At 45.1% G+C, this 24,180-nt stretch overlaps 1 protein-coding gene across 2 annotated transcripts in view; it reads right to left on the bottom strand.

The window, feature by feature from the left end:
• Positions 1–1,192: 1,192 nt before the first annotated feature.
• LOC306797270 (rho GTPase-activating protein 6-like) overlaps positions 1,193–24,180 on the bottom strand; it is a 45,386-nt gene continuing 22,398 nt past the window's right edge. For both annotated transcript variants that reach the window (XM_079296542.1, XM_079296543.1), the window contains exons 2-14: positions 13,207–13,366; positions 10,300–10,371; positions 8,318–8,466; positions 8,060–8,188; positions 7,759–7,954; positions 7,578–7,633; positions 7,233–7,383; positions 6,984–7,135; positions 6,099–6,278; positions 5,051–5,142; positions 4,721–4,962; positions 4,479–4,562; positions 1,193–4,142 (exon numbers count right to left, since the gene is read on the bottom strand). In XM_079296542.1, coding sequence (XP_079152668.1) covers positions 3,547–4,142; positions 4,479–4,562; positions 4,721–4,962; positions 5,051–5,142; positions 6,099–6,278; positions 6,984–7,135; positions 7,233–7,383; positions 7,578–7,633; positions 7,759–7,954; positions 8,060–8,188; positions 8,318–8,466; positions 10,300–10,371; positions 13,207–13,366 — 2,259 coding nt within the window. In that variant the 3' untranslated portion in view covers positions 1,193–3,546. The remainder of the gene's footprint in view (positions 4,143–4,478; positions 4,563–4,720; positions 4,963–5,050; positions 5,143–6,098; positions 6,279–6,983; positions 7,136–7,232; positions 7,384–7,577; positions 7,634–7,758; positions 7,955–8,059; positions 8,189–8,317; positions 8,467–10,299; positions 10,372–13,206; positions 13,367–24,180) is intronic.

Here is a 24,180-nt window from a genome sequence, read left to right as displayed (position 1 = left end):
TATCTCCTTCACCAAGTCTTTGTTCGAGACTTACCTGTATTTGTCGCTCCCATAACTAGTTTTGTTTCATTCATTCTTCATCAGTTGTGGTTTTGGTGATATGAAAGGCAAAAGATGAGGCCTTGTATCTGCTTCAAAAAGCTATCCAAAGCTCTCGACTGACCTCTAGTGGTATAATTGGGAAGTCACGACCGACCCGTCACTCATTATCTGAGCTGTAAGAAAGAATTTCAGCACTACAGACACATTTGATTAAGGACATGTGCTCATGGACTGAAAAAGATACTCCATTTAGCTGCCAAAAAATCAACACATCCTGTACGGGACCACCTCAACAGCTGCAGGAGGCCTCGGCTTGCAGTTTTCTTGAGTATCCCCTGCAGGACTGTGACAACATATTTCCATTCTCTATTATCAGGTTTTGGAACGCTGAGCTGGCTTGAAATCTGTTCATTTATGGCCGGATTAGGTGGAGAGTCCAACATCAAATGATCCACATTCGTACAACATATTACAGTGTTTATTTTGCATGTTAAGGAGTTAAAAAGAAGAGTCCGAGACTTGTTGACTTGCTTTGGCCCGAGACCTGCATGTACAGGGCTTAGGGCTGAGAATTACATCCGTCTCTCACACACCTGTCAGGCTTACGTTGCTTTTGTCACTGATCCTAAGTAGCCTTCTATCTCCTCTTCTGTCTCCTACCTCCTAACTATCAGCAGTCTCTATACGCCGCTTTGATCTCTTCTTAAAGCCAGGCGCTGCCACAATAATGGAGCCAAGACACACACACACTATGTCACTATGTCGTGTTTTTTGTTTTTTTCTGATTTAACTGTATGACTTGTTTTAAACTGTTTTGTTGCCGAAACTTAATGAAGTAGTTTAGTAGTGCGTTTTGTTGTAATTCACAATGTTAATACGTGTTTCACGCTGTAGTTTTGTTGCCTTATCCTAACAAATTAGTTTTGTAAGCGTTTCAGTTTTTGTTCAAATTCACGACTTTAACTAAACTGTTAAATCAAACGGTTTAAAACTGCGACCATTGTCCGGTGGAAACAAATGTCCCCTCAAACGTAGTTGAGAGCGCAGTTCAGTTGTTTTGCTTTTGGAGACAGGGTATCATATTGCATATTGCACAATAACGATATAATAGGATGTAGTACATGCAAGGCATTGACTTCAACAGCTCGTGTAAACTTTATCATATTTAATTCCATTGTAGCATATTGATGATGACACGCAGTACAAAAGCAATTACCAGACATTCCATTACAACTTGGATTACAATACATCCCACCGAAAATATCCACAATAAAACACCACTGCACTAAGGTTCTCTTAGTTTCATCGTGAAGTCAACGAGACAAACATGGGCTTGGTTTGGGGAGACATAGCTCGGACCATTAGGATTATTCCCTCTTTTTTTACTCCTTGAATAAACATTGTTATACTGTATTATATTACAACACTCAACCGATAAAACAAAGTAATACAAAACAATTCACAAAATATGAACCTTGAGCAATGCATGGAGAAACAGCTTTTAAGAGCAAGACCTGGAGCACGTTTATTTCCTCACACGGATTTACGGATTTTCACAAAACAAAAGGTGCTTATAATGCCGAGCTAATCGTTTCTAAACCGGGCTTAGATGGATCCCATGGAAACGATGAACTGTGGGAGGCAGCAGCATGCTAGTACACATGGTCGGACAATAGATGGCGCCGCAAGCCTTACCACAATCCTTCCACGTCTCTCACTTGTGAAGCTCTCGCACATTACAAGGACAAAGAAGACCTCAAATTCTACATAATGCTGACGTGGCTTCAAATATTACACCATAACTTCAGAAAATGTGAAATATTTGCCAGCAAATACCCACTTGACTGACATTTGAGAGGATTTGGACTGGTCGGTTGTGGATGTATTCAAAAACAATTTCTTTAGTAGCACCACAGTTGGACGACTGCAGAATCATTGAATCTTTTAGAATTTTATTGATTCCGAGAAAATCACTCAAACCTTTTTATACAGGCTCAAGTGGAGCATTCAGTCTACCATGAGAGGGATAATAACACGGGTCAGTCAGAATGTAGTACTGTTAATAGCATCATGGTGTATTGGGTTGGTAACAACCACAGTCGGCAAATACATAGTGGTGAACTCTGAACTTGGTAAATGTAGTTCCAGACTGTAGTTCATATACTTTGCTCTGATGTAACCAGATGTAGGTCAAGTAATACATTTGCTGTATAGAATCTTTGCAATGTGAAAAAACATTTTATCAATCGAAAGAAGGTACATTTACCAGATTCTCTAAATTCTTCACCTCTGTCCTTTCAGAAAGGATTTCTAAAGGCTGAGTATTTTAAAATAACTATTTGGCATATATCCAACCCTAACATTGGTTCTTATTCATACACTACATTGTAGTATTTGTATGCACATGCTGACGTTATTATATGTATTACGTGGGCTTCATCTTGTTGGAAATGTGATCCTGATGATGAAATCATGTTTGTGTCTTAAAGTGAGCCTTGTGACTCTTACACTTCGAAATTCCATACAAACACCTGCAAATGTCATAATCTCTCGAGTCTTTTTTTTCCCCCCAAATTGAATGATGAAATGGATGAAATGACCACAACTGTACGATAAATATCCTGAAGCAACAAAAGAGACTTTGGCACAATGTTCCTGCCGTGCAGCAGGTGGCACGAGCACATATCAGCAAATTTACAGCCAAGTGCTTTATAATTCAGTCAAAGCAGTTTTGCTAAAAGCGAAATATTCTACATTCAATATTGAAGACAATTCAGCAGTCTGACAAACACCAACATTTAGACTGGCAGTGAAAGGGCTGACTTACTTTTAGCAGAGTGTGTGTGTGCATATACATATACATGTTTTGTTAAGTATGTTTGTATGTATGCATCAAACGTAATCTGATGGTATCGTAATCCAACATTTGATCTTTTGAGACAGGAGTGGCTGAACTGCAATACCAGTACGAACACAGAAATTCTACACTTAGCAGCAATTACTAATGGGTACAAGTTAGTGTCTGGACGGTGAAAGAGTTTTTAAAAAAAATCGAAAAAGTATGAATTGAAAATACAACAAACTAAAGAAACAAATGGTTTCCTATTGTTCTCCATTGAGATATGAAGACTGGAGTCACTGTGAATAGAAAATAAGAGCGTGTGAACATTCTGAGGAGTTGGGAAAGGATCGTTTCATGAGGTATTTCTGGTGGGCATCAAAACAAAACATAATGGGCAAGAACAGAAGCAACATCCATTTAAAAGAAGAAATACTAGTGGCTCTTGGATGTAAAAGTCTGTATATAAGGCAGCAGCTGCACACGTAAACAACAACTCCATGGCACTGGGATGCAGGAGAAGCACAGGGGGGGGTTCATGGAAAGGATGAAATGGCGAGCTGACAGGAAACATGAAATGAAGGGAGGGGTGAGGAGCGATTGTCATTGGCGGGGTTTGATCATGCCATCAGAATCTCCACAGAGATTAAGTCCATGGTCTGAGATCACACCAGCGTTTCAGGCAGTGCGTCGGCACTGTCCGAGGACAGCAGCTGCCAGATCTGCCACCGGTCCCTCTGCCAGTCCTGCCACTCTGGGCTCTGCGGCACCATTTGGCTCTCTGTCGTCGAGGCCGAGTTACTCGACGCCGCACTCTGCCTCCCGTACTGCAGAGGGGGCCGCTGAGCCGTCGCGAGCTGAGGTGAACTGTGCGAACTAGCCAGGCGCAGATGGCGGCCGCTGTAAGGGGGCGGGGTGCGTCTGTCGTTGAGCGCGGCAGGGCCGCCCTCGCCGGTGCTCAGCCCGCCTTGAGGTCTGGAGGTCGGGTTAAGCGCGTGTCCACTTGCTCGATGGGGCCCTTGCGTGCTGTTGAGGTGGCACATCACCGAGGGGTTGGCGTTGAGCGGCAGGCGTGGTGGTCCCGGCTCCACGTGGGGGCTGGCACACACTCTGGTGACCGGGGGGTGGGGCCTGCACTCGCCGATGCCAGGCGCCGTCTGAGGCCGTTGCAGCATTGCTTGCTGCCTGCCGTCGCCATGGAGTCCGTCGAGACCTTCCTGTGAGCTGCGGGAACTTCCCTCTGACATGTTGCCATGGGAACCTAGAAACAGAACTCAACTACATCAGCGGATTTAATTATAGTTTGGTGAATAACAAGGGATACACGCGTCACTAGTTTGTGCTCGACATGAAAAAAATGTGCAAAGAAATGCTTTGACAAAAAAAGCAGCTTTTTGTTCCCCCCCTGATAGTTAAAGTCGTGATGAAATGGAAAATGTCTTGTTTTTTTATTCCAAGTATTCCCTCTCACTGGGGAATACGTCTCGGAACAGATGCTAAAGAAGCTCGAACTTCCGTTTCACTGGGACTTTAATAAGCGGCCCCCGGTGTCGGGCACTCACTGCTCTGTTTCATTGAGGTTGGAGAGCCAGTTTACCTGTGTGTGCGTGGTCCTTGAGTGTTGGTTTCAGCGTCGTGTGCCACGTCCCCCAAATGTTAGCGTGCTCCTCTGATAAAGCGTCTGAGGACAGAGAAAAGAGAGGTCAAATTCCTCTCGCACAGTAAGCCAAAAGCTCCATAATATTCCTTTTGTATGTCCAGCAAAAAAACTTGACAATTTTAAAGAAACGTGAGATCAGATATGAAAAATCCAATCGTCCACGACTGGGAGTCATTCACCTTTGCTGCCCCAAGTGTCGGCCCCGGGCTCTCGGCTCCAGCCGGCCACCTGCCCCACCAGAGTGTACTGTTCCGGGACACAGAAGAGCGGCTCGCTGCCCGGTTCCCCTCTCCGCTCGCTCAGGATCGGGGAGTTGTTGTCGTAAGGGGACACCTCGCCGCTGGACACCTTGTTGGAGTCGCTGGAGGAATGGCGCTCGCTCAGGGAGAAGGACTCCTCTGACTGCAACAGGTCGGGACTCCTGCGGTTAATTACAGACGGTTGAAAGGAGGCGTACAGCAGACCGTATGCATGTGAACACCTCGTGTGTTTGCGGGTGTGGAACTCACTGTGAGGCTTTTCTTCTCAGAAGGTAGTCGACTACATCTGGATCCGTCTCCAACAGATTCATCAAAACCTCGTTCTGCAGATCAGGAGGCACCTAAAAAGACGTGAAGTATTAACAAAACAATTTGAGTGAAATGAATGAATCAAGAGGCTTTTGTCTGTTCTACTCCTATGCCTGTTTTAGATCATACACACAGTTAATCTGCTGAAGACAACTTTACAGTTGCAACTATTTCTTTTTTTCCCAACAACATGAATTGCATTAGCCTGTACTTGATTTCTAGTAAATACAACTCCACCTGTTCCATGTACTCCAATGTAAATGCAGCCTCATCGAACATTAATCTCTGTTGCCTTCATTTCCAGTGCACTTCTTAATCTGACCCTTTGGTAATAACCTTTGTTTTATGCTCATTAAACACGTGAATTATAATGAAGAACGCGGCCCAAAGCGCACGCACTGTCTACGAACGATTCTCATCCTCAAACGCTTTGAAAATATGACATAAGCGAGTTACGAAACAACATTCAGACGCTGCCTCCAAATCTGTTTTTACTCACCAACACTGAGCAAGTCGGTTCCAATTCGCTATCGGCGATTATTAGCTCTTCATTGGCTTACTGCAGGAAAGCCTCGGGGGGGGCACGGCAGTGGCGGATTACAAAATTATGGTTTCAGGTTTCGGACCTGAAATGACCTGCAGTCTGTGGTGTTTGAGAACCTGAATTTTCTGCTTTTATTTTGGAAAGAATAAGTTCTCGATTATTATTGTCGGCTGACTGGCAAGAGTTTACTTTCTTCTTACATTTACTCGCAAGAATTCAGGTTTGACTTGGACCAAAAACACACCTCGTCCATCTGTCATGTTGCACTCCATTTGTATTTTCTTACTTCCTTTATTGTCTTCTTTCTCTCCGCTAAGATGTTTTTATTGCCAAAGACACAAGCATTGTTGCTAAGCCGGGAGGGATTGTGTGTGTTCAGCGGAGGAGCGGAAGAATGAAATCAGGAAGTGGGGATGGGTGTCAGAAACCTGCTCAATGACTGACCATGAAGAGGGTGTGGTAGCTGGCGATCATCCTCTGCAGCACGGCGATGACGGCCGTGCTCTCCTCGGCCCTGGCCGAGCTCTGGACGCTGAACTCCTTGTCCGAGCTCTTCTGCTTGTGCAGCAGGTTAGGGCCAAAGATGGTAGCCAGGTTCAGAGACGTCATCTTGTTCCCGGTGATCTGTCATCGGAGAGACAAACAGTTTGTACGTGAATGCTGGATCAGGTACTCTCTGTAAACCATTGAGGAGACCTTAAATACGTAATCCCCCTGTCAAAGAAGGAAAAAGAGGCAAATCTTCCCGGTAATATTTCTTCTCTCCCTTTCCGCCTTCTCCAGTTCCCACTTGCATCTCCAGCCTCCTTCCATCCTTTCATTTTCTCATCTCTCCCTCCAACGTTCTGTCTCTCTTGGCACACTCCCCCCTCTCTTTTTTTTGTCACTTTGAGCAAAAGATGGCTGCAGAGTGGCACATGGGGATTGTTAACACTAAAAGTGACGGAGTGTATGACGGCTGAATCTGTGTGTTTGGGTGCTGGTGCGCATCCTGTGACACAATTAGCATCTAAAGTTACAAGAGCCTTCGAAGCTTGAACAACTTTTTTGAGAGAGATAAATTCATAATTCTGCATCTCTCCCCAGTTTCCCCCCTTTTCACTCCCAGCCCCGGGGGAGAGACGGGAGCCACAAGCGGCTAAAAAGTCTAGAAGTGTTGTTCCAGGGCCCCGAGTGTGAAACGCTCCCACTTCCTGTCACGATCTCGGATACAGAGCAGCCGTGGAGTTGTGAAGGGAAAAAACTTTTTAATTATTTTCTGCGTCTTCGTTCATGGATTTCGTGAATGATCTTTTTGAGTCATATTCTGATTCGCAAACTGGCGCTTACCATGTCTTGTCTGTCTTTGCCCTGCCGGTCGTTGGCGTGGTCGGTAACGGTGGACAGAAACTCCAGGAGGCGGTGGAGGGTATCGCTGTTGCATGCTGGGAGCAGGTAGACCAGCAGCTGAGTGACACTCTGCTGCTCATCTGAATCCAACACTGCAACACGGATTAGGATGGAGTGGTTTAAAAAGTGAGGAAAGAGGAACAGAAGGAAGGAAGAACACAAAAGGAGAGCGGAGGGGGTGAAGCTCACATGTGGTGTTGATGAAGGCCGTGTAGAGCTCCTTGGTGAGCAGCGGGTCGGGCATGTCCCTGAGGAACTCCTTCAGCAGAGCAGCCACGTCGTGAACGCTGTACTCCTCGTCCAGCTGGACATCAATGCCGCGGTCAAACTCCTCACGTAGCTGCAGTTGAAGAACAGAGAGGAAGAGGGCGATTCAGAAACATCCTCCACACATAACAATGCAATCTCATTTGTATGGAGCTTGAATGATGATCAAATCTGTTGTATTGGAAGATTTCGCACAGAACAGTAATTTCACTTTCCTGCAAAATCAGCCGATGTCGGCTCCATCACCAAAACACCAAATGAGCTCACCTGTCGGACTCTCTTCTTGGAGCTTCCCACTCTAAAGATCCCAACAGTCTGCAAACCTGGAGGGGAGAAGCGAAGAAAAAAACCCCCTCAAAACCGGAAAGCAGTCGCTGTCTCGTGCACCTGTCGTAGCCGTACCAGGAGGTGACACATGTTGGCCACAGCGGGGAAAGTAGCTGCTCACCGTATTTCTCGATGTGCTGACAGCAGCTGTCGACCACCCGCGGCACCTGACGGTAGATGGGATTGAGGCTCAGCCTCTTGTCCCGGTGCTTCTCCTTTTTATTCAGCGTTTCGGTGGGCAGAGAGAGCTGCAGGGCCTCGAGCAGGCGGGACTGGTTGTCGTCCAGGTCCGTGATCGAGTCCACTGACATGCCTCCCTGGAGGTTAATCGTGCATTTTCATTCAGACGGGTTCAACTGAATACAACACCTGATCCTAGGTCTGGAGCTCACACTGGGGTTAAGTATGTTACTGAGTCTCACCCTCCTGCGTGCTCGGGGTGCAGCCTCGGGCGTGTTGGGTGACGTTGACTCATTGGCCGTCTCCGATGTGGAACTCAAAGAGGAGTTACTGCTGGATAACTCCTTATTGGACGGCCGCTTGGTGGCAAACTGCAGGACAGATGATCCAAGAGTTACATTTTGTCTTATGTCTCTTATAGTTTTCGATATTTGTCCTGAAAATGCCTTGAAAAAATCTAAATATGGAACCCAGGGGGAGAGTAAGATGAACTGATAGACCTGTAAAATGGACGAGACGAGGTCAGAGGAGTCCTTGTGCTCCTCGCGCTGCGGCGGGTCCTGCCGATGGCCGTCCTGACGCTGCCTGTGAGTTCTGTCATTAGCGATGACCTGGGAGAGCACGATACTGAAGGCTTGGGGTATGCATTCTGGGGTTTAAAAAAAAAAGAGAAATAAAGGAGGGGATGAGGGCAAAAAGACCGCATTAGTTCGAAGAACAAAAAAGAAGAAAGCTCTGTTAGAAACGTCCAAAAATAGCTCTTAGAACTTGCAACATAGCCATCAAACACGTCCAAATAAACATATTACTTCAGTCTCACAACACATGTTCACTATCAGTTAATACTCGTATAGCACTACTACAGTACATCTGCTTTCCAAAATAAGACATCACAGAAGGAAAGTTGCAAAATGCGACTATGACAGACTACTAATTCCAGCAAATGTGTGTTTGTACTGCTGAGGGACGCAAGCACTTGTAAGATATGCTTCAGAGAGGAATGGCGTTATGCTGGGCCATCGCAGGCTATATATTCGATGATACAGAATCCCAGCAGCTGAGAAAAAACAGTGCAGCTGTTCAGTAGATGTGTGTGTGTGTGTGTTCAGCGGGAGAGAAAGCGAGATGCATTCCACAACCACAAGTGGAGGGCTGTGTTCATGAACAACATGACCACGAACGCTGTGACACAACGAATTTGCTCTGCAGCCTCAAAGCGCTAATAGGGCTTATGTAACCCACACACACACACACACACACACACACACACAATCTGGACCGCATAGCATACAGTGCTTTTCCAGTGTAATGCAAAGCTCTTCACGGTGCGTCCACAGCCAGACCACATGTCAGATTTTCATAAATCTACATTTTCCAGTACTCTTTATTTGAATAATTATGTCTTATTCGTGTCCATGCAGTGTGCTTAGATGTGTTCTAAGTCCATGCAGAAAGTCAGAAAAGTTGTAAATAACATGTTAGATTAACACCCAGGACAATACAAGTGCCAACAAGTACTTTCGAGACTAATTTGTAAATCTCAACTTTCACGAACGATTGCTTGAGGCAAAAAAAGAAAAGTATTCAAAGTAGATTGTATGTTAAATCTTGTTTGCAAATACAGTTAGACTGAGGTCTGATCACACCAGCTCAGATTACTGTGGCTGCAGCAAAGGAGCCAGCATGCTTCTCTCTGTGTCTCTACCAGAGAAAAGGCTCAGCCTGCTTCAAAGTGAAATGCAGGGCCTTGTATTCAGAGAGCATGGGAGAATTTTAAACTTATAATCCATTTGGCAGGTTAGACCACAGGTACATCTGACACAGCTGTGACATGCTGTAGCAGCCTCGTCATCTTTCCAATGTGAAACTGGACAGCTGTTTGTCATACTTTTACAAGTGCATTGTGTCCAATGCAAAAAACGTTCAATTTGAATAACTTTAATAACTCCAAAGATATATATACAAACAAAGTTGTTTTTTTTGTGTCACTCATTTTGACAAATAATGCAAATAGCTTGAGTTACTTGGTTTCTGGATACTGTTTGCCTACTTGCTACGTTTATGAACTGTTTATGGCTGAAGTGATTCTATGTAACTTACCTAAAGCCACTGCACCACGTTACATGAGAAAAGCTGCTACGTGTATTTGTTGTAAACCAGACCTGGGATCGACACTCATTTGACGAGAAAAGCCCAATTGGTTCAGCCTCCTGCTCCTCTCTGCAGCTGGGCTCCCTTTTTGACTGAGATTCTCTCTCCTGCCAAATATGCTTTGCTTAGTGCAGCAGAGTGGCCGCTCCTCAGAGCCAGTCCCCTTACATGGAGTCCCTCCACTTAAGCTAAATATAAACTGTCAAAGCCCAGGAAACAGAAAGTGTTTTTAGAACCTCGCTGTTCACCTGCCTGCGGGGCGGAGACCACGGCAGAGATGGAGAGATAAAAACCCTGCGAACTGGCAAAGTGTGACAAGAAGTTGGCGTACCTTTGTCTTTGCTCTTCTCTTTTGCTAGCGAGTCCAACTTCCTCCTCAGCGACTTTTTCCTCTTCTGTCCATCTGCGGCGGAAACAAAACAAGAAAATAAATCATGTGAAACAAATGGTTTCCATATCGGCTGTATCTTATCTCGCTTATTATATCTAATACGCTTAAGTCGGGAATGCAGACATAAATTAGCCACGGGGTGGGGGGGGGTGGGGGGGGGGAGCTGTCTATGAACTCAAATCCATTGAACTGAAATGTCAGACAGGTTCGGCTACGGTATTAGCCAGCAGGAACAACATCTTAAATCACTCGCATTGTTTATCGACGCCGGCTTTCCCACTTTCGGAAATAATGAACCGCAATGCCATGCGGGTTTATACTTGTCTACGTCAATGCTTTGCATCCGTGCTCTGAAAGGAGGGAAGCCGCTTGTCAGCTGTCAACATGATGAATGACTCCTGAACTTGCAGATTAATGACCAGGGGAGTCTGGAAATCGCGGCACATGCAGCTTTAAAGCCTCAGAGTGCTCGTCTCGGGCCAGGATGTCAGTTTGTGAAACCTCAGCAGCTTTTAGTGCCGTCATTCGGTCACCCTGCTGTTTTTTTTGGTATCCCAGAACCAACTCTTTTACACATCAGATCATCGTGAACCCGTTGAGTGAGCCTTCGCTTTGGTCTGCTAGTTTAGCAACCTCAGTTTGAACCCCGCAGATGTTCCTTTCAGCTGTATCAAATGAGTCACTTGTAGGGTTCAGTGGAATTCCATCCAGCCCCAACAACACGCGCGGTGGTAGCCCGCTACGTCAGGGAGCAGCTTCAGTTTCTCCATGTGTCCAACCGTCTGACAAATCTGAACAAGTTCAGCTAGGCTGCTGTTCTTTGATAATCAATTTATTGCCACCGTGGCGATATATGAGAAAGGTACGTGTCCTTTTAAGACGATGTATGAGGGGAAAATAGGTGGGAAACTGTGAGGAAGGGGGGTGTGAGATGGGAGAAAGAAAGCAGATGTTGTGATGGAGAGTGAAGGCAGCGAGAGAGGGAGTGAGATGTGAGAGGCAGAGATAGGAAATGGTTTGGATTTTTGACAGATGGCTCCCAAAGCCGTACGGAAATCCCCCGAACCTCCACATCTTCCCAGTCTAACTCCCAACCGTCTGATGGACCTCTGCTTCTTTTTCCCCGTGTCAGTGCTCCATCGCCCCATCCCTCTTTGTCTCTCTGTCAATCTGTTTTTCGGTCTTGGAGAAACACTAGAAACATGACCCCATGGCGCTGGGATGAATATGAGAAACAGCAGGTCCGAAAAGCCCCCATTAGCGGTGCTGAAGCAGCACACGCACAAGAAACTCATGCACACGAGTTGAAATATGTCCCTAGCTAGCACATGGCGGCTGTTAGGGGCTCTGGAATTCATAAGCAACACAGACAAGTACGCATTAAATCATGGTAGGGAGAGCTTTAACCTTCCGCTGGAATGCAAGGCCCTGGTTAATCCAGCACTATACCGCTGCTACGGCAGCCACGCCACTCATACACAGTGCAGGGATGCATGACGTGCATCTGCGTGCATGGACTTCTGAGCTGAAAGAATAATTCTGGTTTAATACTAATTTGGGTCTCATTTCTGTCGATTATGACAACAATATTTTGAAGCAAAGTAATTGCTGAGGTCTGGAAAGATAGCTGAATGACTAACAAAGTCTTGAGGGGCAAGAAACAAGTGTTGGTTGTAAACAAACCAACTGTTTTGCCAGAATTTTGACATCATTGGATCCAAACCTGGGGGTCAGGACCCCCCAAGGGGTCGGAGAGAGATCTGGAGGGTCATGAGATTGAGAGGAATGTACAGCATGTTTTTTTTTCTTCTTGACTTTCATCTACGAATCAGACAAATTGGATAATTTTACCTTCTCAGGCCTCTAAAAAATGTATCGGAGGGAGGAAAAAATACTTTTTGACATAAGTTCAGTCTGTGGGGCCAAAAGCCAAAAAGGTTGGGAACCACTGAAGCAAATACTTTAATTCGGAACTTTACTTTAAGTCTGAGAAAACACGGCTTATGAGGTCATCTCAGTTTTGGCTTAAGACCTTCATTTAGTTCAACAGGCCTGTTACAGACTGGGAGCAAAGATATGGGCAGTTACCAGGAAAGGGAAACCTAACAAAAGATGCCATTGAGTTGCATTTTGGGAAATAGAGGATCCATAGTATTTGGGGGCGTATTAGGGAGTAGAAGTTGGAATATATGGGTCTCTGTTGATTCCAACGCTACTCATCCGATACCAAATACATCATAATTAACCAAACTCTGAGTCATTTTTAGCATGGGCGGGCCAGTGGGAAACAAACCACCGACTCAACCAGTTTCAGAGCAGTGCCCATGCCTGCTATATCTGCACTAATTTGTCCAATTTTGCCATCTTCCTAACCCTTATTCGCTGAATGATTTGCTGTACGTGACCAAAAACAACTTTTAATAGCCTGTACATGGTGACAAGCGGGGTGACAGCACTCAGCCTCTACTGCAGCGGAAAGGGAGTCGCGTGTGGGGTGTAACAGGAAGCACGCGACCTCAATGGTTTACATTTAAGTCCATGTGTTGTCACAACTTCCCTGAAATATACTTGACGAGCGGATGTGGTCAGTGGCTCGAGCTTTGGCTTTACTTTATGGGACACTTGGAAGTAGCTGCGCAAGCTTACAAAGCAAACGAGTGAAGAATATCAAATGGGTGGCGTCTTCTTCACAGATGTGTTCACAGATGTGTTTTGACAGAGGTTAACAGTCACATACATGTCAGCGTCTTGAAAGGCTGATGCTATCTGAAGGATGCTATAATCCCACCCATTTGGAACCAACCAGATTATGTTGGCACTTAACTTCCGACACACACATTCTCCCACCTTTCGGCATGGTAATCTGACATCCCAGATCGTAGTCCTGGTGTAATCGGGTGTAGGCTACTTCCTGCAGCCTGGCCCTCTCCAGCTCCGACAGGCTCTGGATGGCAACCGGCATCAGTCGCACGCTCCGCCCCGACAGGCTGCTCCAGGTGAAATCACCCTGAGGGAGGCAAAAGGTGACAAGATTAGCCTGTCGGAACACAAAACGTTCGAATAGAATGTAACTCGTGTTTTTTTTTTTTTATCATGAAAAATGTTTCTTTGCAAAAGAAGCACATGAAGGTTCCCTGGACTTGATGCATGTGAAACTAAGTAAACCCTTGGCCTCTGCATTCTTGAGTCATAAAAAAAGGATTAGAACAAACATTTTTATGTGATTCTCATAGATGAGTTTGAGAGTGGATTATATTTGACAACATGTCGTACAACAAATGAGCAGAATGAAAAGTCTGCAAAAATACAACGTGTGTGCCGGATGGTCCTTTTACAACAGTGGAGCATGCGCTGAAGTGAATGTATACAGTTGAAGTCGATGGAAAGAAGGAAAAAAAGAGCAAGTGAGGACATGAAGTGGCCTCGCACTGATGGATTTGCAATACGCTTTCCACACACGTAACCGGCGTTGAGAATGCAGATGTGGAGGAGGAGGTGAGGTCACTGAGGCCGGAGCGTAAAGGAAGCAGTGCTCATTTTTCATCCTCAGACAGGTTTACGGTGCAACTTTGGCTTTAATCCGTGATCGAGGTGGAGTCGAATCAAAGTGAATTGTAATGAATTGCCGCAGATCCAGAGAGCGCTTTGGCTTTGATGCACATTTGAGTCATCTGAATCTCTGGTCCTGCATTCCTCTGTGTCTACTGAGAAGAGAGGTCAAGAAAGAGGAGGCAGAGACGGAGAGGCCAGACTGCTGCAATTTATCGAATGCCTTATCCAGACAGAGGGCTTACAAGTGCACTCTGTCTGTTTATGGTCTTCATTTTGTGCTGCCGCAAGCAGAGATAAACCATTTTGCATCGGTTTATATCTTTGAAAAAATACAATTTCATCACGTTGCCCTCTGGAGTGATGTTTATTCTTCACGTCTTCGAGAAAAAATGGGCTTCTCTGAGAGACTTTATGTCACTTCTCCTTTCACGATTTAGCCTCCATCAACAATATTTTCTTGGAGTGATTTCTCCCGCTGTCAGCTCTCTTGTTATTTGACCCCACTCAGCGCGGCGAAGCAACAAGAGCCATCATTCAGCCGTGGCAGAAAAAACAGAATGTGGACTCAAGGCAACCTGGAGAGCCACCTGAGTGTGTGTGTGCGTGTGCGCGAATGAGTCTTGTCACAAGCCCCCCCCCCCCCCTTTTGATAGAGCACGTCATGTGTATGCAATTCCTTATCGCCGGCCGAGGAAACACTTTTCCCTGCCGCTTGACCTCACACGCAGCTTGAGGGGGCGCGCACACACACGCCGCAAAAGCAAAGACAAACAGTTGGAAAAGTTAAATAGGAGGCCTCTCCGCGGTCGAGCTGGTCCCGCCCAGCAGGATTTCTGAAGGGGGATGGATGAGCTTCGGTTCTTGAGTGTCAGCCGATGAAACCCGTGGAATGCTGACAGCAGGGCGAAGAGGCCGGACTAAATGCTGGTATCGCTGCGGGATTCTGGCAACAATGAGCTGGAAGCGTCTATGTTTTTGAAGGGGTCAAAAAGGCACACCACATCTGCAACCACTGTGTGATCACATGTTATATTTCTTTACTAGATGTTGGTTTTAGAATTAACATTCTTGACCTGTAATTTGGATGCATGGTCGACAATTGCATGATAAGATGACGTTTATCGTGGTCTGACTTGTTGTCTTTATGCACCACAATTCTGTCTCGTTACTCTGGTTGGTGGCTAACAATGCAGATCGTAGGCGAGGATCTCCCGCTCTGTTCCCGCCATGATGTAGAGCGCTTGGAAAGCTACTAGATTTCAGCTTTAAGGGAAAACCCCTTTTCCACATTATCGCTCACCTAAACGGAGCAGAAATCAGGGATTTGGGATTTATTTTGGCCTTCAAGCTTTTCGCGCCGACGGCCAAGTTGAGCTCGTCAGACATCCGAGCCTGGCCTTCACAGCAGCAGACACAAACACAGCAGCTGATTGGTGAAAAGTCCTTTTGAGTTCATGATTTCATTTTAAACAGTAGATATTCATTTTTCTCATCATCCCCTGTAAGAAAACTGCTCACATCTAATCGGGAGGTCATTTTCTCACTCTGTAGAACATACAACCAAAGCATTCATTATCTGGGACCTCATGACGTGGCCGTTTAGTGAGACGTAACACTGTTTGAATAGCCTCTATAGAGACAAATCTGCCATGCAGCTCCTGTCAACTCCTGTTTGTCTCCAAAATACAGTCAGTTGCTATGCCGTTACACAACTGCCATCATTAGTTTGCCTCTATTTATTAGAACTGTCGAACCCCCCCCACAGATGTTGTTTGCTGGACTGGCTGAGCAGATCTGATCAGATAATCCCAACCTTAACTAATGGCATTTTCTGCCAGTTTGCCACACTTAACGCAATTTTTCCACGAGCAGAAATAAACCACATTTATATCATGAATGTGCTTTGCAGGAAAGCGGGAAAGACAAACGGTTAGACATGTGGAGGAGAAGAATGCAAACAGTGATTTCGGTGTGGAGCTTATCAAAGCCAAACAGCTCGGTGAGAGTGCACGGGTGTTGTAAACCAGTTATTAAATGTTTAAATAAATGTCCAACTTACCGTTAATTTCACCAGTGCATGTTGTGTATGTGAGGCTTCTATCATGGGATTCAACACTGGAAAGATGAATGACTGCTGACTGGACGCGCACCGTGCAGTTAGATGACTAATGCCATCTGGACATGCAGTGCCCTGCAGCATGCGGTTTCTCTTCTATTTTAGACAAAGGGACAATGGCGCAACAACGCCACGGACAAACGAATGTCAGTTTCCGTGGCAACGCGTACACAGCAAATCAAAAGGGCCAGGAAGTGAGAGAAATATTACCATGGAAACGCACCTGGGACACACGCAGGCAGCGGGGCACGTGTTGCTGCGTCAGTCAATCTCAGTTTAATGTGAATAGAAAAAAGCCTCCTCTAGGTTTTCGAGGTTACTGATTTGGGAACGGTAATGACAGCCATGCATGCTTTCACATGATTGTCCTCCCTGGATCGTCAGTGTCCTTTGTGACTTATTGACAGCACCACGTGATAATGTAACCAATAACACACACAGCTTCCCCTTTCCCGCTCAATATTCCATGTCGATGTCGGTGTGACCATTATTGGCCTGAAACGCATTGACAAAACTGTGTTTCTATGAGTCACCATGTGATGATTCGTGACTTTAAATCTGTGTGTGTAATGGGAGAGAAAGCAAGCCTCAAATTAATATATGCACCCACACGCTGCCTTCAAGTGCAGTTGGAAATATCCCTACTGCAACCATGTACAGCAATAAATTGAGACAATGTAGCAGCTTTTAATCCACAGGCTTGAGCAGTGCAGGGTGAAAATCCTGCAAGACAGATGAGTGTTGACCCTAAAGAAAAGCACGTATGACAAATGCCAAGGCATTTTCAATTTCTTTCATGTAAGCCTTGTTTTTTTTAAATTTTCTGTTCTGTTCGGTCTTATGGATTGCTGTGGAGTTTTGCACAAACATTCATGGTTCCTAGACGATGGATCCTGCTTACTCTGGCGATCCCCTGACTTTTTATTTCTTGCCGCCAGTAGGTGATATTTTTCGCATGTTCAGTGAAATGTTCCAAGTGTTGGGCAGACATTCGCGGATCCTTGTGACTGTGGTGATTTTATGACTTTGCCTCTGCTGCTACCATGAAGTACACATTTGTGGTTCTGAGTGAAATGTCTCAACTACTATTTGACGCAGAAAACAAATCTGCCAGTGGGAGGAAAACACAGGCGCCGACGCGACAGCGTCTCTGATTTACAGATGTGTTCTCTACAACCTGACACACATCTGGAATGGTTAAATCATGCTGGCTGGCTTTGTATGAACTACCTGACGTGTGTAGTGATATTGGAGGAAAGGTCGCAGAGGCCCAGGCAGAGGTCCCTTTTGGTGAATGCAGACACTGAAGGAACTTTGCTAAATTCTTCGCATCCTACTTTTTGCTTTGTTTTCTTTCCCTTTTGCGTTGCAGCTGGCTTTAAATGGCCCTTGAGCAGAGTTTCTGTGCCACAACACTGATCCAGAGGAATGCACTTGTATTTTTCATCACGTTTTCTTTTTTTCTTTTACAGGTTGGCTTCATGCATACATGTAATAGATTGCTTTCACTGACCTGGAACCTCCTCAAGGTTCCCACCTGCTTGTGATTAGTGTCCACCCTTACTTTGACAGTGTGTGTGCGTGTTTGTACATCTGTGTATCTGTATCTGCCACACAGCAACCATTAATAGTCTCCCCCACCTGTTTTGGGTTGTCCCTGACGCCGCCTGAGGGGGAAATAACCGCAGAATTGTATGGATCCCACGCACAGGTTGCATAACCTGATACGAAAGCAATTCAGCGGTATCGGGCTTATCATTGGTTGTAAAATGTGAGGTTATCAGCCTCCAGTATGGGAGGGTTATGTGAGGAAAATAAGATGTTGCGGTTGTAATGCAATTATCATACCATCCATTCCAATGCAACGCAAAGGGAAGATTCAGACACATCTGGTTGTGCAGCTGTAACACAAATAATGTGTCGGTTAGTGCTGAAATGATTAATCCTTGCAGTAAAACCACTAGAAGAAGTCTGGTTACAATAAGTCATTTTCATGGTTGTGAGTTATGGTACACACTGTATGGGAATTAAAACAAGTATTTACATTATGGTTCCATAAGTTGCATTTGATCTGGTGAAGATTAAGATAATAAAATACATAAAATCAGTACAGAAAGAAATGCACTTTCAGTCAGTCTTGTCCTTCCCAGCATGCAGCAGAGGACAGTCTGTCCAATGTTTCCATCTGAGAATGACATTCTGACAAACAAGTGAGGATTTGACTTGGGTTTTCTTATTTTAATTAGCAGTAAATGTATGAACAAGAAAATGTTTCTAGCTGTGGGGCACCAGCACACGTTGGTGAGGAAATATGCGAGTGTCATCTTTCACTGCACATTGTTTTTCGTCTGCCTTTGCATTTAATGAGGGCTTCCTGGCTCGGTCGCAATAATGAGCAACCTGGAGTGTGTGCTCCAAATATTCCCCTCTAAACATTGGCAGGCACATCTAAAGCATCGGGCCAACTTCAAACATTTTAAAGACAGATTAATACGAAGGGCCTGCAGCAGTAATGAGGTCCGACCTCGACGGCTTGGGAGCTCGCATAATGGTTACGTAAGCTGCGAAAGCGAAGAAAATCAGGTGTTGTATCACCACAGTTAATAGAAGGAGAAGTTGAGTGTGTGTGTGTGTGTGTGCGGAATTGTTTCAAAGCGATGTGTAGATGGCAGTCTGACCACAGATTACATTCAAAAATCAGTCAGCTGTTATTGGCAGACTGGGTTTATGTCAGAGACATAATACTCCTTTTTGCAACACTGAACTTTATACATACAAACCTCAAGTATGAGGACTGTGTGTGTGCGTGTGCTCGAGAGGAATCTGCTTGAGACGTCAGCTTGAGACATCTGCAGTCTGTGAGCAGGCCTTACTAACCTTTTCCCCCAATTCTGGCCAAAATTGCAAGTGCTATTTCTGTCTGGCAGAAGTTGTCCTAACCTTTCATGACATATTTGTCTCTGTGTTGGAACTCTTCTTTCTACGCCGTGTTGCTGCACACTTTATTTGTCCTGTATTCGTGTGAAGTGCAACATCGCAGCTCAACTGTGAAGATCAACATTTAAATCCCCCTTAAAAATCCTGCTCCACGTAACTTTGCATCATATGTGACATATCTGTGACACATCTCCCATAGCGATGTAGTACGAAGCTATAACGCTGATTCTTGTGTTCACAATGAGGTTAAAACCAGTGTGAGGGTACAGCTGTGTTTAACATGCTAGTAATTGCTCCTCAGCACTACTTTGCCAAAGCCATTGATTTGCTTACATGGCCTGTTGGGAAACCTTCAAATTGCTTGGGATGGACCACAAAACAACTGCTAACTTCACTTTTTCCTCTCTACATACTCTTCTCTGCACTTTCCTCCGTATCCACGGTTGTAATTTGAGTAAAGGGGGTTCAAAAATTCCCATTTATGTCCCTCTCAGTTTTACGGTTTCAGTTTGATGAGCTCACTAAAACATAAAAAGAAAAGAGTCGTCTTTATGACCCCATAATGAAGATGAGGCAAGCGTTTTACGGTGCGCACGCAGCCGTTAGTCAGCCTGATAGGAAGGCAGACACCACTTATTGTTAGTGAAGATGTAAATGCATCATCCTATGACATAAATATTGTTTTAGATTGCGTTTGGGTTCAATTAATTAGCAATTCATACATAATATATAATTCTTCTCTAAAAAATCACAAGACCTAATTCTATCACAATGTGTTCTTTGTTAGATTCATCAACTTCATAGAAATAAAGTAAACTCATTGTTCTTACTCCTGGGCCAATATGGCCTCCATCATTTTATCTCCCCAGAGTTTTGTTAGACACACACACACACACACACAAATCAACTGTATACAACTCTATAAAGCCTCCTCCTGTCTCTCTCTTACCAGACTAGCCAGCTGAGCTAATGAAGCTGGTTACTCATCACTTATCCTGTATGGAGAGTAGGGCACTTTTACTGGTGTGTGTGTGTGTGTGTGTGTGTGTGTGTGCAGATCGGGAGGTTGGTGTGTGCGTTTCAGCATAAATAGGTGGAAAAATGTACAGCTGTAATGTCCCTCCATTAATACACAAATTACATTCAATTCATGTGCAGTGCGTCGTGTGTGAGCACTTTATCTGTCAATCAGTCCAAAAGACTGCGCAAGTAGCCCCATGAGCATTGCTTTCCCATCAAACCGTTTACAGTCTGAGCGCTCTACTAAGTCAGCACCGTGAGAACGGACACACACACACACACACACACACACACAGGCACAGGCTTCACAAATAATGTGCCACTCCATAGATCCTGGAATGTGAAATAGATTCAGGGATCAGAACTGGCCAAACGCATCGGGCCTCTGATATAAAGCAGGAACGCGACTTATGATGCGACTCGGCTTTTCTTGTTCCCCTCAACCGCGAAGAGAAAAATCCAACGTATATTTCCCCAAGTTTCCCCCGTCATACCAATACCACACGCCCCCTGAAACCCTGCTCAGTCAAAATACAACAAAGCAAACATGTACGTGGAGAGACACGCCCATGTACCAAGGCACTCTTTACCGGTCACAACAACCACACACGACTTTGTCCTGCAGTCCAGACAGACACATGATCACTGCGACGCTGGAAGAAAGAGGCCACGGTTGTTGTTTTTGATGAAGTGTGACTTCAATACAACCAAACAACCAAAGTTAGAATGTGTCCCGAATGTCTTTGAAGATGCCCCAAAGCAAATGATGAATTCAAGATGTTCTGGCAATTCATTTCTCATTCCATTTCTGAAACAGCTGAACATTTTCTTCTCTTAACAGAGAATTTGTCTCTGCGTGTCGAATTTCACATGATTTCACACACTGTGGCTGTAGACGTTCCAGTTGAATGGCAGTTTCGCAACCACAGACTGGGCTTCCTCCTCCTCCTCCTCCTCCTCTGTGCCTAAGACGGTTTCCTCACTAAAAAACGTCCATGCAAAAAAAAACTTTGCATGTCGGATGATTTGGTCTTTCTTTTCTTTTTGAGGAAGCGAGTTACACTGGCATTTAAGATAAGAGTTGTCGCTGAGCCATTTCAGAAGCATTCTCGAACTGGAGCGCCAGTTTCGTCTCGCAGTAGTTTAGATTAATAGCCAACTCGGCAAAAAAGGGAGTTTAACTGTTTCACATTAGCTGATTGTCATCAACACCTATTATAACAGATCAGAGTGAGTGCGTTGACCTAACACGTTTTTCATGGATGTAAGCGTGGGCAGGATAAGACGTTGATCCTATTAGGGAATAGTAGGTTTATTTTTCACCCCAGTGGCAAGAACATGAGCCGACACAAGTACAGCACATTCCCTTAGTTTCTCTCTCTGTGTGCTTCGTCCACCGTATCCATTTAACACGGCGGGATCAGAGCAAATTCTCCGTAAGACTCTTTATTTTCCACATGGGTGCAAGACCCCCCCCCCCCCCCCCCCTCCCCTTCCCGAGTTAATCCTGTGCGGTAGTTAAAGAGCGGGGATTAGAACCTGCTGGTCCGCTCCTCAGAGTCCACATGATGTTGAAGATGACAGAGTGGAGGCAGCGCCGTGGTCAGTTTATGAGGCACATGGCAGCGTTTACGCACAACGTCAATGCAAGGCAATGGGACAACTACAGACTGTTGACTTGTAAATGCACATCCTGGGCTTGCATCTGTTGTCAAATGCTTTTGGCACATATATTACATCTGTATGAACCTCTGTTTCTCCATGTTTACATTCAATCTACACTGAAAAGTCCATATAGGTCGTAGGTTCTTGCATTTTGGTGTGTTGTGGTGCACGGGTATGTAAAACATATGAAAGAGAAGTTCAGGGATTTTTCAATAAAAATTGCTAAAAGCTGAGAAACGGTGAGCGTCAACCAATCTGTCCATAAACGGACAGTTCTCCGCTGGACCACAGAGGAATCTAAACCATTCACAAACAACGAAGCGCCGCATATAAGAGAAGACAGAAGTGATCCAATCGGACGTACAAACCCATCAGCCTCGTTTCAGCCCAGGAAGTTTTAACCAAGTGCGACTTCCTGGAGACCCACGCCACACCCGTCACTGCCCCACAATGCTTTGTTCTCTCCGGGCGGTGGATGTGACGCTGCGCGTGTGTGTGTGTGTGTGCATGCCTCTGTGCGCGTGTAACGTAGGTCATCGTCTGGTCAGCTGGTCTGTTATTGATTTCCTGGCAGAAAGAGAATGAACACCGCGCTCTAGTGCCGCCCAGCACACACAACTCTTGTGGGAATGCGTGCCAGAAAAGAACACTAAATATAAAGTGTTAACGATACACTAACGACGAGGTGTAGAACACTTTAAACACAGGCTGATTAACATGGCAAACTACTTATCGCCTTCCCACTGGCACTGCTCGGTGGGAGCAATCAAAACTCAAACAAAGTCCGTTTCTCCCCGGGCCTGTTAAGTGTAGGTCTGATTAGTTGTGAGTGTTGGGGAAACTAAATCCACCAAGCCCGCACCGCAAGGATTTAATAAGGTCCGGCACTGAAACGTGACGGAAAGTAAATCCCTGGAACTATCCCTCAAAGGGTGAACGTCTGTAACTGTGTCGGGACTGTACCAAAATGATTGGGAGTAGATTTAGATTCACACAAAACATCTCGGTACTTTCCAGGAACTACTTTTCGCTGTTTTCATAAGCGGAGCACAGTGGATTAGTTATGAAAATAGACCCTAATACATCAGATGTGCCAGGCTTGTAAAAATATGTTCTAAATATAAATCCATTTGTAAAACTAAAAAGTCCTACTTTGGACAATTCGACTTGCAGATGCCAAGTTCCAGTCAACACAGTGAGCAAAGGACACAGATGCTTTTGTGGAAACGTTCCCGCTCTTTTCCACCTGTTCTAAGGAATAAACAAATACTGTCCCATGATCACTGCAGCCACTGAGATAAAACTAGAAACACATTTTATCAACAAAAATAAAAGGAGATGCTGGTACTTGGAATATATGCTGCTGACTTCCCTCATTCAGCATAACTTTGACTTTCAAACCAAATCCGGCCAAATACCACCATACCCCTCCCTTTCAGGGGGAGACGGGATGAACACAAGTCTTTCATAGCTTTCAGTTCCCTTTAGTATTGAAGGAAGAAGTAAAGACATGTCTACAAGTATCGCTATTTGGGAAATTCTAGTTGAAGCTTTTCTGCTAAAATGTGCAAATCCCATTTAAGACAACAACGCGAGAATTCCGCGTCTGTAATGAGCGAGTGAAGATGCAGAAGTGGGACACTGCAAACGCAGCAACCACTTGATGGGCGGAGTTATTCATCCAGTCGTCCGTCAATCTGCAGGTCCTGATCTTTCCTGTTTACATACTCTCATCAATTGACTACAAACAAGTGTCTACCGGCGCACATGGCGATAACGCTCCCTGCAGATTTCCCATAGATAACGCTCTGTCTTTATCATTTTTTTTTGCTTATTTCCTGTCTGTTTTATTCATATTTCTGTGGTGTCAGAAGCAAAATGTAAGCAATGCCTCTCCCCTTCTTTTACATTTTTACATATGAAGCTCTCTACAACTTCATGAACGGAATAGACGGCCTCAATTTCAACAAGTCTGCGTTCATACCCACACCGTGTAAATGATGAATGAAGCCACCAGTGCTGGTTTCATGAAAGCCAATTTGAACTCCACTCCCAGTGAGAAAATGGTCAGAACACGGGGAGAGAAGTAGTGGTGGAATAATAATAATAGAATGGAAGGTAAACATTGAGTGTGCCACGTGTGTGCATGTGTGTGTTTGCGCGTGCACTGCCACAACAGCCTTGTTGATCCTCACATTCCAGTGGCTGCCTTGAGAGCAGCTAATCCAGTCTTAGTCAAAGGCCCCTTGAACCCGGGTCACACTTCGTCTGCACACATACTCACAAGTTAAATGCATGGGCACACACATTAAACCGGTTTGTCCTGTGTGCAAATATGTGCATAGGGCACATGAGTGCACGTAGCCGCTGCGAGCAACAGTGCCTCCAATGAACCAACTGTGTGCCTGTGTGTCACAGAAAGTGTTATCCTTGGCTTCATCTGTGTTATTCCTTGTCTGACTTTGGATATTTCCTTCATCCAGGCTCTCTGAGCTGTAACCGAACTGGAAATCTGACTTCCACCTCTCCTT

Source organism: Melanostigma gelatinosum, assembly GCF_949748355.1.
Source record: "Melanostigma gelatinosum genome assembly, chromosome: 24".
Taxonomy (NCBI): domain Eukaryota; kingdom Metazoa; phylum Chordata; class Actinopteri; order Perciformes; family Zoarcidae; genus Melanostigma; species Melanostigma gelatinosum.
The sequence above is the reverse complement of the archived record's forward strand: the minus strand, read 5'-3'. Positions and strand labels throughout refer to the sequence as shown.